The 15,547-nt window shown below is 38.3% G+C and overlaps 1 protein-coding gene across 3 annotated transcripts in view; it reads right to left on the reverse strand.

Annotated features, from left to right (window-relative positions):
* KCNAB1 (potassium voltage-gated channel subfamily A regulatory beta subunit 1) overlaps positions 1 to 15,547 on the reverse strand; it is a 443,860-nt gene that overhangs the window by 65,834 nt on the left and 362,479 nt on the right. For all 3 annotated transcript variants that reach the window (XM_019960417.2, XM_019960426.2, XM_070792660.1), the window contains 3 exons: positions 13,583 to 13,627; positions 11,734 to 11,777; positions 2,801 to 2,887 (listed from right to left, as the gene is read on the reverse strand). In XM_019960417.2, the coding sequence (XP_019815976.1) occupies positions 2,801 to 2,887; positions 11,734 to 11,777; positions 13,583 to 13,627 (176 nt within the window). The remainder of the gene's footprint in view (positions 1 to 2,800; positions 2,888 to 11,733; positions 11,778 to 13,582; positions 13,628 to 15,547) is intronic.

Below are 15,547 nucleotides of genomic sequence, written 5' to 3' on the forward strand. Positions count from 1 at the left end.
GACCGCATTGTACACATACAATTTTCACTAATACACATATACATATGATTTACAAAATCATTGCAAAAATGAAACTTAATAACAACATGGAGTTCAGACATAGCTTAGACATCCTTTTTTTTTTTTTTTTTTTCCATTTTAGAGGAGAAAATGCACCCAAGATCACCTGGCAATCCCTGTCTCTTCTATTCCTTATTTTCTTCTTTTTATTCTATTTCTTCTCTCAGTTGCCCAGATCAGTCCTTTCCTCTGTTACAGTTAAGTAGGAAAGGCTAAATGTGGAGAATGAGTTTCTAGAGACTAATATCAAACTAGCCCTTCCATCTGGCTCACCTTGGAACAAATGAGTATACTGTTTAAGGATACACACTTTCTACAAAGCTAGGGAGACATCACAGGGAAGCTATTTCAATCTGGAACGAGTCCTACATGGAGACTTGCCCACAGCGTGTCCCTGCTAAGTCCTCCCAGAGGAATAAGCCCTGGGTCTGATGCACCAGCCAGGAGTGGATCTCCCTTTGGTGGGGGTGGGGAGAGCAGGCTATATTCCAGCATAAAGTGGCTGGTTGCCACAGAGCTATGAAATGCCATGTTCCTTGACCCTATCAACAGGCACAAAACTCTATTTGACACCCTGTGTTAGACTTCCAAACTTGGACAATAACTCATGATAAAACAGCTTCCTATTCTGCTTTGTGGAATTTTCTGTAAGAAACTCAGAGAAAATATAAATATTTCCTGATTCCAGCAGAGGCTGGATAATGCTGCAGTTATACATTCTATCAGGTAGCAATCTGTTTTTTTTTTTTTTTAATGTTTTGAAGCTCCCTTCCAATAATGTCAACACATAATCTGTGTTTATACAAGAGACACCATTATCTTATTAGTATCACATAGTTTGTCTCCTAATTGAGAATATCCTCCTTCTGTAGGTATATAATGCAGATTATAATGTTTTCTGTTTTAGAGACTTATACTTTATATCCCTCAGATTAAAGATTTATACTTTATATCCCTCAGATTAAAGATAATGGTAGAATGGGCAGAATGAGCCAAAAAAAAAAAAAAAATGCTAAAAAAATCCCAGATGTTCCTCTGTCCTGTACATAGCATAATTGCAAAGGACATTTTTCCTAAGAAGAAAATAGTTCACTAGGCACTTAAAATGGGAAGTAATTTCAGTCTTTAAGAGCTGCCACTAAATGGCATCTTACTTGACAATTGTGCTCGCACGATAGCATCAGTGCTGTGTTTTAATGTAGCATTAAGAATACTGTGGCATCATACTATCCTTGCAATACCTACTTCTTACATAAATAAAATGCTTATGATTCACTTTATCAAACACCTATTCTTGGCTTTGACAAAAATATGCATTTTATGTCATTTCCATGGATAATTTCTTATTATGAATTTCCAACACTGATCTTGCTTTATATAAAACTTCTAATTTACTCAAATCACAAAAGCAGAAAACTCTAGCAAAAAATAAGATATATAAATATATATTTTAACCATTTACCTGTGGTCGAGAAAGAGATAAATGATAAGGAAAAAAAGTTTCCATAACTTTTTTTTTTCAGAAATTCAACCTATAGAAACATTTATATATACTTCAATCATTTACAGCTTCCATAACTTCTATAATCCTCTAGCAAGAACAAACTTTTACAGAACCTGACTTATTACAAGATCCAGAACTACTTTTTGAATCATCAAAATTAAATTTACCTTTAATGTAATTTTACGTTATGTTCTAATTCATTAAAAATGTATAAATCCGTGTCATATAGTAAGCCTTGAATAATCAAAGTATTATTTTTTCCCTTCTTTTCCCCAAATATCTTCATTCTCATTTACCTCAGGTATGTGAAAATTCATGTGAGCATAAATCTCAATTAACTAGAACCTTCTTTTAAATTTTTCCTTCCAAACTATCTTCTTTTCTCAATTGGTCCCATAAATAAACACAAATTGAAGAAAACCTGGTTTTAGGAACATACTGAAAGCTTTCACAGGGAGATGCTTAAATTGTCTTCAAACAGTCGTAACAGAAAGGGGATAAAATACTGCAGCTCCTTGAGACTCAAAAACCAGATTGCAACGAAGAGTCTCATTTTGAAATAGTCACTCCTATAAAGTCTCTGCTCACAGTAGCACTTAGCACTTATCATCACAGATTGGAAACTAATCAGACCTAGAGTCATTATAAAATAAGAAGAGCCTCAGAGAACTCCAAAATAATGATGGCTGGGTTATAAATTCCCCTTCCAATTATGTTTATTGTTTTAGTTGATGGAAGCACACAAGTGAAACAAACCTGGAGAAAATGAGCACCATAATGGCAGGAGCCACACTCCAGGGAGGGCTTCCCTGGTGGCTCAGATGGTAAAGAGTCTGCCTGCAATGCAGGAGACCTGGGTTCTATCCCTGGGTTAGAAAGATCCCCTGGATAAGGGAATGGCAAGCACTCTAGTATTCTTGCCTAGAGAATTTAATGGAGAGAAGAGCCTGGTGAGCTACAGTCCGTGGGGGTCACAAACAGTCAGACATAACTCAGCTACTAACACACACACACACACTCCCAGTGCCTGCAGATGCTTAAAAATTAATCAAGACACAGGATACAGAGCACTAACTTTGCGGGTAAATATGAAACTGAAAGATTGACTGGAAAGGTTATTATTTTTCACATTCGATCAAATAAGTCTGAATATATTTCATTTCCTACCGTGAGTGGAATAAGTCATCAAGCTAGAATCAATAGCTCTAGGGTCTTTTATTAAATTTCTTCACTCACCTTCCATGGGGGTGTTACTGTCCGGTCGATTTGCAAAAACTACATCCACATACTCGAGCTGCAGCCTCTGGAGAGAGCCCTTAAGTCCTGGGAACAGAAGCAGGAAAAATCTCAGAAAGTCTAAACATGAGCACTATTACAAATTGCTGAAGTTTGCTTTCCTTCAAGAATTTACTTTAAAAAAAGCATTGGATTAGTTTCAAAAAGTCATTGAATACAGTGATGTGTTCATTGGCCCCTAGAACCCTTTAAAAATATATCAAGGATTGACATTGTCCCCAGCAAAGAAAAGCCTTAGAACTTTCTCAGCAGTTCTAGTGCTCACTGGAAATCCACACTTGGTAATGACCTTTCACAGTGGCTCCTGTGTGGCTGAACCTAGAAGCAAAGTTGAGGACAAAAAGCAGCCTAAAAGTTTAACTTCTTTCTTTTTGAAAAATGCAAGTTAATGTCACATTTTGAATTACTTAATGGGCTTATAGTGTGATGGAGATATATTTATTGCACATCCAAAATATAAAAATTGTGTAAATCACAAATAAATGATTGACAATCTCATCTTAATGTACACATGGGTTTTAACAGGAATAAAAGGGTTGGCAAATGAAGGTTTCACTCAACATTTTACTAATTGAAACAAAGTTTGGAGAACCTTAAATATAGCTGAGTCCTACCATTTCTATTTTGAGAAGGAACAAAACCACTGGAAGCTCTAAAGATTTAAGGGATAATATAAAGGAGAGAGATAGAATTTTAAAACAAGTCAAACCAATAATCTATGTCTTAACTCTAACCACTGAGTCACATTACTATGATTACTTAGAAAAAAAATTTAATTTCAGTAAAATTAATACTTCCCTGAAATAGGATGTATTGTATACAATATTATGCAACCAAAAGGATGACAGTGTTCAAGAATTACTTTATCTCATTTCTAAGAGGCACAGCACTTCCTTATCAGCCTATTTAATTCCACAGGAAGACTGGAGGTTTTTCTCTTTTTATTATAGGCATAAAATTAATTGCATGTTAAATGAGGCTCTTATAAATTTAAATCTGGCTCATTTAAATTTGATTTTTCAAACTGGTTTATTGGCCAGCCACAATTACTTTTCTGACAGGAAAATGGAGTGCTTGAATCCAGTTCCGGAAATATTTTTTCATTCATTGAGAAAGGATTGATTGTCTGTGATGGTAGCTTGTTAAGAGAAGCACTGATGAAGAGATAGGGAAAGACAGGTATTGTAAGGTAAGGTCTAATGCCTATCCTTAAAAACTATGGTGACCTTCATGCTCGGGGTATTACCAGCTATCTCAATGGGCATCTATAATTAAATTTACCTTAAAAAGCATTATGATATGAACCCCCTCTGGAACCAGTTGTATGTATGGAGGAAGTAAGGAGAGGAAAAGATAACCAAGCAAACAACCCACCACGTTCCTCTGTCCATGAGATTCTCCAAGCAAAAATACTGGAGTGGGTTGCCATGCCCTCCTCCAGGGGATCTTCCAACCCAGGGATCGAACCCAGGTCTCTTACGTCTCCTGCATTGGCAGGCAGGTTCTTTAGCACTAGTGCCACCCGGGAAGCCCAAATAACAGGGTATCCCAAGGTCTGAAAGCTTGGAAATCTGTACTCGAGCATGTGATCCCACTTGCTATCCCACAGAGTTATTTGACTTTTTTGTGTGTGACTCGGTTCTCTAATCTGTAGTGGAGACAACAATACTTATGACTTTCAGAATCACCGCTCCAGAGAGCAAATAAAATCAGTTGGCAAGCACTTGGTAGACGTAACAGTCTATAGAAGTGAGGTAATTATAACAGTGGTGCTCACATCTGGAAAGGTTCAGGATAAACAGTGCCAAAGACTAAACGCCAATTTTCACTGGACCTCCTTGTTTGAAAAGGAAGTCATTAGTGACAGTTCTGGCCCATGCCTGGCACTGGAAACAAAGTTCTCCTTTCTGATGATGGTCTTCTACCCCTGTGTCTCTTCTTAATAGCTTGGTCAGGGCTAAGAGTAACTAGGAGAAAAAGCTATGACTGACTTGACCCTGTTGAAATGAGGTGTGATCAGTGATGGTGTAAGTTTTTTTCTTCAGTGACCTAAACATGTACTGAGTCTCAATTTGATTCTGAAACTGTGACAGGTTTTGGGTGTTTAAAGATGCATGGATGTAGTATTTATACTTATGGAGCAAATGGTACATATTGAAAGCATTTGTTGGTATAGGTTCATTGTTCAAGGTAATAGTGTGTATCCATAAATAATGACACGGAACTTGATATAATGACAATATTCTCTGTATTCAGTCATTCCTCATTTCTCAGTTCTTTCTCTGGAAAGCCCTTTTTTCTTATTTTTTAATATTTAGGCCAAGAGTCAAGAGTATTCATATAAGAATATAAGAAATGACGGGTTGCATCCTATCAGTGATCCACCAAGTCCGTACTCTGACCTTGAATTGAAGTAAAAAGAGGTTGTGTTCCTAAGAGGCACTGTCCACTCACTTTGAAAATCTTAATCACATGAAGCCTTGTAATCCATGGTACGAATTTCGGATTTTACTCCACGTGAGATAGCAGAGTCTGACACGACTGAGCAACTTCACTTTCACTTTTCACTTTCATGCATTGGAGAAAGAAATGGCAACCCATTCCAGTGTTCTTGCCTGGAGAATCCCAGGGATGGGGGAGCCTGGTGGGCGTCGGTGGGGTCGCACAGAGTCGGACATGACTGAAGCAACTTAGCAGCAGCAGAGATAGCAGAATGTTGGTGAGGGGGTAAGGCAATGAGAGTTAAGCCTGGAAAATGATGTAAGCAGATTTGTGTTCTGAACTGATACCCAGCTGCTGATAGTGACCTGTGAGGAGCCAGAGAGAAAGCAGGGAAGGAGACCAGAAGGAGGTCACTGCAGCAGAGCATGCGTGGACCAAGTCGGTGAGAAGTATTCATGTTCAGGAAAAGTTGTATAGGTAGAAATAAGAGGACTCTAGGTGTGCTGAATATGGAGTGTGGAGCTGGAGGTATCAAGGACTCTTAGATTTTTGGCCTGAGAATGATGGGATTGTTAGTAAATGAAGTCACGGGAGAAATAGATCGGTGGTGAGAGCCATGCTGGGTCTGAGCAGCGCACCAGGCAACCCCACGGCGCTCTTGGCCGGTGGAGGGGCCAGTCTAGCCTTCAGAGGAGAGGTGTGCGTGCAGGTGAGACACAGAGCTCGGGACCGGCTCTGGCTGGGTCTGAATGACCCTGCCAATGTCTTTTAGCCCCTCTGGGCTTTAGTATTCTCATCTTTCCAAACACAAAATGGAGCTAGATGATCTTTCTGTTTCGATCCTTCATGTGACTGCAAAACAAATCAGATAGTCCTGCCTTTTTCTATTTGGATGCTTTAATCTTGTAGCTAAATTGTAGCAACATGAAGGCTTGCTAACAAGTGTCTTCTTGAGAGCCATTTAGAGTTTATCTCCAATAAACACATAGTCATGTTCTATTTCCATTGAGCAAAAATTTGTTGAGCTCTGACTTGGGGCCAAGTATTGTTTTAAGTAGGTGTGTGAAAATGCATTAACCTTGGCTCCAGAGGGGCATCCAAACAGCTAATCATAACCTAAGGACATACGTGCGCTCATGCACTGAATGTACTTGATGAAGTGCAATTTTGTTTTCGTTTTTAAATTTTTATTTGTTTATTTCCTTTTGGCCATTCTGGGTCTTCATTGCTTCAGCCTTTCTCTGGTTGTGGCAAGCAGGTGCTGCTCTCTAGTTGCAGTGGACAGGCTTCTCTCTGCAGTGGTTTCGCTTGTTGCTGAGGACGGGCTTCGGAGCATGGGCTGAGTAATTGTGGTGCCTGGCCCAGTTGCCCCATGGCATGTGGAATCTTCCCAGACCAGGGATCAAACCCATGTTCCCCAAATTGGCAGGTGGATCCTTAGCCACTAGACGAGCAGGGAAGTCTGGGAAGGCACTTTGGACATTAGCCTGTCTCTTGGCACTAACACAGTATCTGTGGGAGTGAAAATGGAGGAGCAGGAAAAACATTTCCTGCTCTCAGGGAAATGTCTAGAAGTTAACTGGAAATTCCTTAAAAATCCACAGGAGGATAAATTATGTTATGTAAAGAAAATAGCTTTCAAGTGACTACAGTAAAAAGAAATCGAAGTTAATCTCCCTTTTAGGTTCTGAAGTTTAATAGGAACTGCATTGTTCATAAGGTGAAACAATTCAATTAAACCTATCTCACAGGCATCTATAGAAATATGCTCATTTCAGACATTAAGCAGGTTGGCAGGGTTAGAAGTGGGTCATGTGTTCACTGTGGCAAGTTTAACTTTGTAGAAATAAGGCCGTGAGTGGTTTGGAAATTCTGCAAGGCTTCTATTCAAATATGCTGTGTCATCATCTTCTACGCCTATGGCATATTTGTTTTCCTGTCAGGCTTGAAAAAAGATGTTGCCTTAAATAATGTACACTGCTTCTCCATTTAATTTTCCAGCTTCTTCTCATCAGACCTTCAGTCATGATTTGAGACATGCTTCTTAAAGAAGACTGTCCTGTACTAGAATAAGTGGCTACACCTCCCATTATGAAACATGATTATTTGGGGTGGATGATTTCAATTTACCATGAACACGGTACATCAGAAAGGAATCCTGTAGTGAATCCATTTGTTAGGAAATTTATTCTTTAATTGAAAATTATCAATCGTCTCTTTCTTAAAAAGTTCAGATTGTAGGGTTTGACATTTGCCCTTCATTAAAAAGTCTTAAGCGGAGCTTTTTAAAATATTTTTCCCCTCCTACTCCTAAAATTGTGACAATGGGTTTGTGTTTTGAATCACATAACAAAACTCTTGCTTACCTTAAAGGCAAATACAGACAGACACAGCTTTTGCTTATAAAAGCAAATAAACACTTTACTTATGATTACAATTTGACTTACCAAACTATTTCCATTTTTTCATGTTAGATACTAAAGAGCTTTTATCTGCTAAATTTTAACACTGGCACAAATTTGAGTTTAATGAATGTTTGTGGAATGGCTAAATTGATAAATAGACTTTCAGAGCCTGAGTGGATCTTATGATTCCAAATGAATATAGTATAGAATATTCAAATGAATATAGAAGTATAGAATATATTCACTCCTTCCTTGTGAATCTAAGGATAATGTTGTTTCTAACTGTATCTAAGTCAAGGACTTAGGGCTTGTTGAAAAGGTCTTTCATAGATTTTTTAAAAAACTGCATTATACCCAAATTAAGCTAATTTTATACTCTAAAAAATAACTTAGGTAGCCAAGGTCATCCAGCACACACGTGGCCTGAGCTCTACAAGAATTGGACTTCTGTCTCATTCTTCAAAAGTACTTCTCAAATGTAATATGCATATGAAACTCCAATCTTGAATAAGGTCACCTTCATCACAGGACACGTCTCAGTGAACCCCGAGGATAACGATTTGTAAACCTCTTCAAAATTTATTTTGGGTCTAGAAATCTCATGTCTCTTCTTTTTTTTCCTGTAAAATTCACTCAATTCTCTAATTTCAGTCTGCCTAGAAATATCCTTTGAGCTGACTCTCCTGCACTCAAGAGTATTTTCGTCTTTGGCTGACACTGTAAACTGCAAAATAAAACCAACAGTAAGAACATTATAATGCTGCTACTGCTAAGTCGCTTCATTTGTGTCCGACTCTGTGTGACCCCATAGACAGCAGCCCACCAGGCTCCCCCGTCCCTGGGATTCTCCAGGCAAGAACACTGGAGTGGGTTGCCATTTCCTTTTCCAATGCATGAAAGTGAAGTCTATTCATCATCAACCCTATTGGACTCTCTGAGCTCAGTCTCCATTGTCTCATTTGTCATTGTGCAGTCACTCAGTCATGCCCAACTCTTTGTGATCCCATGAACTGCAGCACACCAGGCTTCCCTGTCCTTCACTATCTCTCAGAGTTTGCTTACGCATGGCCATTGAGTCAGTGATACCAACCAACCATCTCATCCTCTGTCGCCCCCTTCTCCTCCTGCCCTCAGCCTTTCCCAGCATCAGGGTCTTTTCCAATGAGTCAGCTCTTCACATCAAGTGGCCAAAGTACTGGGGCTTCAGCTTCAGCATCAGTTCTTCCAATAGATATTCAGGGTTGATTTCCCTATTCTAACAGGGACCAGAAAGCCAGCCTGATGGATGATACATAACCAATGCTCTTAATCATGAAATCACCCCTCCAGCTTCTAGTTAGAATAGTACCAACAGGATTTACCTATCTCAGAATTAGATAAAAGAGGACTGTATTTCTCTATACAGGGTGAGCTTATACCTTAGGGTGAGCTCAGAAATCTTCCTTAATGGTTCTCCTTCATCCCTGCATGAATGGACCAGAAGTGAAGAACTATATAACCTTCCTCTCCCTTCTCTGTGAAGGATGGACCTTGGTCCTCATCTATACTCCTGAGCAAATAGAACCTTTCATTTTCTTCTCATAAATTTCTTTATCAACTTTCTCTTCCCTCATTTGAACATTATAATAATTAATCCCAATTCTTCTTCAATCTGAAAATTTGAAATTTTTTATTTTTTGAATCTGGGTCAGCTTGAATTTCAGTTGAACTGGTTTATCCATCTTGAGAGATTAGTTCCTTAAGAGAATTCCCAATGTATTTAAAGGGGGAGAAATTTTAAGGTATTTCTATTAAATTGTATGAGGCTTGAAGAAACGTGACTTAAAAAAGAGAGAAAAAGAGTTCTGAAATTATTCATACACACTGGTACATATTAAAGCAACGGAGACTGAGTGAGAAGACAGTAGCACAACTTCTCTATTCTTTTTGTCATTAATTTTCTATTTCTTTGTTGATTGCTATTGTAAACCACTTTCTGAATCTCTTCTGGAATCAATTAGATCAGAAAGAAAAGAAAAACAAGAACTTTCTAGGCAGCACACTGCCACCATATCTGTTCAGCTTGGTACACTTGGATTTTTTCTTGTTGACAATCTTTGTGGTAGATGACATACATCATTGGGGCAAATACTAGAGCAGGAATGGGAACAGTTGGGGAGGAAGGCTGGGTTTGACTGTACAATGTCAAACTGGACATGTGACCTGAGAAGGGATTTTGTTTGGGTGAGGAATTTGGAAGCTTTCTCAAGAGCTAGAAAGTGGTCATTCATTGTGGCAGTTTCAGAATGTTACTTACTTAGTGTCCTTATCCATAGAAGGAACACTAGTAGGTTCATTATTAAGAATGATGATGGTGATGATGATGACAAAAATAACATTACTAAGTGCATATTATACGACAGACACTGTGCTCTATGTGAATAATCTAAGTTCAATCCCTAAATAGTAACCTTGTGAAGCAGGATATTTATAGCCCATTTTATAGTCCAAGAGATGAGCCTAAGTGAGATTAAGTAACTTGTACAAAGTACCCCAGCTCATAAGTGACAAGAGTTGGAACTTGAACCAATGTTCATCTGATTTCAAAACCCAGATGCCTACAAATATACTAAAACCAGTTAGTGATCAGTACATATATTTTTGTGCTTATAAGTAAGTGTGTACAGGTAGACAGAGAAGTCAGTATAACTACAGGGAAAAGTAAGGAAGGATATGCACTGGATTGTCAAACTATGGAGTGGGATGAGGTGAGCAAAGGGAGGAATTTATTTATTTTTATTTTTAAAGTAGTGGGATTAGAGTACATCTTACGTTTTTTGGGGTGATTTTAGTATTTCATAAGTGAGATTAGTTTTAAAAAGGAGAAAAATCATTTGTCTCAATGATTAATTATGAATATAAAGGTATAAAAATCTTGAATTTTTATGAAATAGTTCATGAACTTGTGTAAAGATATTAGAAACATATGGCAGCCCCTTTAAACATTTTTTTCATTTATACTGATACATACCACAACTTGATGAACTTTATGCTAAGTGAAAGAGGCCAGTCACAAAATATTATATGACCTCATTTATATGAAATGTCCAGAACTCATAAATTCATGGAGACAAGAGTAGTTTGGTGGCTGCCTGGCCTGTGGGAGAGCGTAAGGAGGGGATAAGAGTGACTGTAAGTAGGTATCAGGTTTCTTTGGGGGGATATGAAGGTGTTTTAAAATGAAAGTGTCAGGGGAGTGTAATCTCCTCGGTTTTGTCTCCTCTCAACAAAAATTTGAAGCAACGGACATTAAAGTCCTTGGTGCATCACAGCTCTCGGACAGTGTTATAGCTCCCTCAGTTTTATTTAGAAAATAAAGGAAAATACATCCTCGAGGTGTGGGGGCGTGCCAACCCAAAAGATGCGAAGAGAGAGAAAGAGAATGTGCACGAGCGCGGGAGAGAGAGAGACCCCCGGTCCTTTGGCTCCTCTTTTTATATGTTTCTTCCTCCCCCTTGGGCCTTCCCTGTGTAAATACCTGAGGGGTGTTTGTCCCACCTGAGGTCCTCACTCTGGTCCTCGACCTTCCTTTGTTCTATTTTCGCAGGCTTTTCCCTTGCTTGTCTTTTAGCCACCGCCATTCTGGACTCCTGTTTCCTATTCTACCTACCTACCAGAAGCATGGTGATGACTGCATGCTCTGTAAATATTCTCAGAGCCAATGAGTTGTACATTTGAAATGGGTAAACTTTTATGATATATAAATTATAGCTCAATAAAGCACAGTAAGAAACCTCATGGAAGTGCTTTATTAATGTTAGTATAGTTGTAAAGAAGAATGCCAGAACATCCAGTCATTCGCTTTTGCGTTTTCATTCTCCCCTGTATATTATTACTTCACCTCTCAGGAAGAAACATATGGTTGATTGTTGTTCTTCTCATAGAGAAACTTTTTCCCCTTCCAATGTGCTTTGAACTTATTTGGTTGATACCTTTCTTGAATTGGCAACCCACGAATGAAAATAAAATGGAAGCAGCAGTACTCACCTTCAATAATATGTTTTCTTGACAACCCTCTTTCTGTTTCAGCTCTGAGAAGAAAAAGAAGCAAATGACTTTGAGTGGGGTGTGCTTTTTTAAAAACTGCTCTTTCAAAAGTGCAGAAGAATAATCATTCTTGACTGAATTGTTAATGCTATTCCCTTTTCTTGGCAAGTCTGTACCACGGCAGGTTGGAGAGAGAAGACTGGTGGGCAGTATATCAAGAGGCTTTGGAGACCTCCAGAGATGAATTAACCATCACTGTCATCATACCATGTAAATAACAAGTCAGCCATGTATGCCTGTCCATATATAATTTGATAACTTGACAAATGGCTCAGCCTTCCCACTGTGTTCTTAACCAGTCCTAAACCAAACAAAAACAAAAAATACGACATCAATTTGTGAGCTTACTATAAGACTGTTAGGCTACTGATAATACTGACTTTTCTGAAAAGGGAAGTAAATTTGAAAGTGCCCTTTGCCTTTCAGAAGAAAACGAACAGCTGTTTTCTTTTAAAATGTGATGTACCGAGTCTTATTTAAATTAGTTTCCTAACAAGAAAAAAAACCTTTAAGACTTTTTCCTGCCAAGACCATTTTCAAACTCTAGACAATTAGAAAGAAATGTGATCCTTGAGTTTTAAAGTATTGATGAATTATTTCTTTAACATCAATACCGTTGGCAACCCCTTTTTAAAACACAGTAGTCTATCATTCACTTTTGGTGATTTTATATCTTTTAAGTATATTAGATAATATTGCAAGTAGTACTCCACTACATACTGGTTCTTGCAGATTGTCATATTTCCTGTTTATTTCTAAATTATAGGCAAGGTTTTCAGTTCCACGGCAAAAGCACCAAGCAATGGCCCCATGAATCAGAGTACACACAATGCAAACCTACATTTCTTATAGGTACCGTTGGTTTTATTTTTTAATAGGCTACAATAGAGATAAAAATCTAAAATCCATGTTTCTATCTTCATATTCATCATAAACAAGCTCAAAAACAACAATAAAATATGAGTGTGTGTTTTCATTAGAAGATTCCCCTTTAATTTTATCTTTAACTGTTCCTTATGAATTATAGGGAAGTAAATAAGGTTTTGTTTGTTTGTACTTGTCTTCTTTTTTTGCTGTGACTCCATGAAAATCTTTGAGATTTCCATGAAAAGTATATGAAATAGCCTGCTATTTTCTCACATGTTTGTCAAAGAGGCCAATCTTCTAAGACCTGCTGAATAATGTAAGCACCAGTTCAAACACCGGTAGGCCCATCAGAAGCCAATTCAACTTGTGAAATTTTTCTGTATCCCACAACAGGGAGAGGACCACTCTTTCATTTAACCTGACAGAAAGTGATACAGGCAGCTTCCTGTTATTCTTCGATGAGATAGTCCTTTTGATCAGCATTTTCAGAGCCCTCTGCAGAAATGATCAGAGACTTACACGTGGGGCCAGGAAAGATATTTTTATCATTGCTTTCTGTAGAAGTCTGAGTTTTGGCAGATTTAAGTAGCTTTTCTTCTGTGATGCTATGTGCTTATTTTCTTTGCCTGAAATTTGAACTATTTTGGAAATGGTTCTAAGTATGAGGTTGGTATTTGAAAATCTCCATGAATCACTTAGTAACAAGTGACCACATGCTTTGCACTAAACTACTTTGAGGGTATCTTGCTAAAAATTGAATCCTAGGCTAATTGCAATTTCCTTCAAGTAAGACAAAAAAAAAACTTTCTTTCTAAACCAATTAATTTTAGTATGTTAGATGTAAAATGATTGCCTAAAATAATTAAAGCATGAACTACTAGTTGTTCCCTGTCGAGTAGAGAAGGAAAGACATTTGACTTACTTTCCACCCCAGTAGAGTTTGGTTGTTATGACCAGGCTGGACCTCCTATATGTTGAACAAACACAGAAAGAAATATTTTAAAAATTGCTGGTTATACCATTGAGTCATATTATTATTATAGCAGTAGAAATAATTTACTGTGCCTCACATTTTAAAACTGGTGAAAGGATAAATTTCTTCATTCATGTCATTGAAAGGTAAGGGCAAAGGGAAGCTGATGACTGGGGACTTGAAGTCAGATCCTAGAGAAAGAGGTCTGAAGGGAAGGAAGCTTTATCTGGAAGACCTGGCAGAGGAAAGACTATGACAACACACAGGTGACTGGGTGGTGGCAAAGCAAAGGTGAGTGGTAGGCATGGAGAGTCAGGATGGAAAGTGAGAGAGTAAGTAAAAAAAGCCTAAAGGATGGACTGCTTTCAGAGCTCAAATAGACAGCCACTAATACGCAGCCCTGGGATTTCTTTGGAAGGAATGATGCTAAAGCTGAAACTCCAGTACTTTGGCCACCTCATGCGAAGAGTTTACTCATTGGAAAAGACTCTGATGCTGGGATGGATTGGGGGCAGGAGAAGGGGACGAAAGAGGATGAGATGGCTGGATGGCATCACGGACTCGATGGACGTGAGTCTCAGTGAACTCTGGGAGTTGGTATTGGACAGGGAGGCCTGGCGTGCTGCGGTTCATGGGGTCGCAAAGAGTCGGACACGACTGAGCGCCTGATCTGATCTGAATACTCACCAAGCATCTGATATAGTGTTGATTGATCATGAACTTTCCATACACCCCCTGCCAAAGACCATGGACCCTAGTGTCTCTGAATTATGACTCTTTCCAACCAATTGGAAAGAGTCATACAACCAATTGCCTTCACAGGAAGGTACCAACTACATGGAAATAGAATAAATTTAATCAATAAATATGAGTAAATTTTCTTCCCATTCAACTTCTTATTAATTGAAAATGTTATTTTAGGAAAACAACCCTAAAATCCTTAACTCAAACTTCCACCACTTTATTCCTAAGGGAATGAAATGTGGAAATCTTGTCAGCAAATTCATTACCTCCTCAAAACCACACCCAAGGGCAGGAAATGAAATTGCACTATTGTGATTGTGGAACATGAAATATGTCTTAAGAACTATAGTTCTATAAATTAAAATTGGGAGGTAGAGTTCAATACAATTTAATTTCTCCAGGTATATAATTCAATTGAACTGGCTGAAGGAAAAAAGGGCATTTGAGATTCAAAGGTTAAGACCAAACTTCGAGAGTATTTGAAATAAGGCGTTTATTAATTCCGTCAGCTGTAGAGTCAATGCCTGAAGCCCTTCCACATAAAAGACTAGTATGATTAATGATAACCAATGAGGAATGATGGTGACAACTCTGATAACTTGGCTGCAACAAGAAAAATGTGTAGAAAATGTCAGTAACCCCATCCTACTGAAGTCAATTCCCTGAAAAGTAATTTGAATCACTAACAGAAGGTCTACAGAGATATACATCTGGAAATTACATACCCCAAGAGGGCTGATGCACTTTCCAAGTTAATCCATCAACCTCGTGATACCTAGTATAATAGCAATCTGCCACAGGGAAGTTGGGTCTCCTTCAGCAAGTGTTCTCAGAATTTCAACAAAAAGCTCTGGATGGAATCTTATTAAAAAATGAGTGCAGCCTTCTGGATTATGCAGAGCAGTTGGCCCTGCCAAAGCCATGCATTCTACCCTTAGACCACCATAGACTTATTTTTTCCAAATTAGGCTTTCTGTAAAATGTTTGGCCTCCATGGGTGTGCATACCAATATTTATGTTCAAATACAAGAGTAGACAACAACCTGATGAATTATCATGGACTTCAGGGGGGCATCTACAGCAGCTGTTCTGAGTGGGTGAAGAATGATATTATGAGGATTTCACATTGATAAAGCACAGCTTTCAAAATTCTTTTGTTCACCTTATCTC

This window comes from Bos indicus, chromosome 1 (genome assembly GCF_029378745.1).
Source record: "Bos indicus isolate NIAB-ARS_2022 breed Sahiwal x Tharparkar chromosome 1, NIAB-ARS_B.indTharparkar_mat_pri_1.0, whole genome shotgun sequence".
NCBI classification, from domain to species: Eukaryota; Metazoa; Chordata; class Mammalia; order Artiodactyla; family Bovidae; genus Bos; species Bos indicus.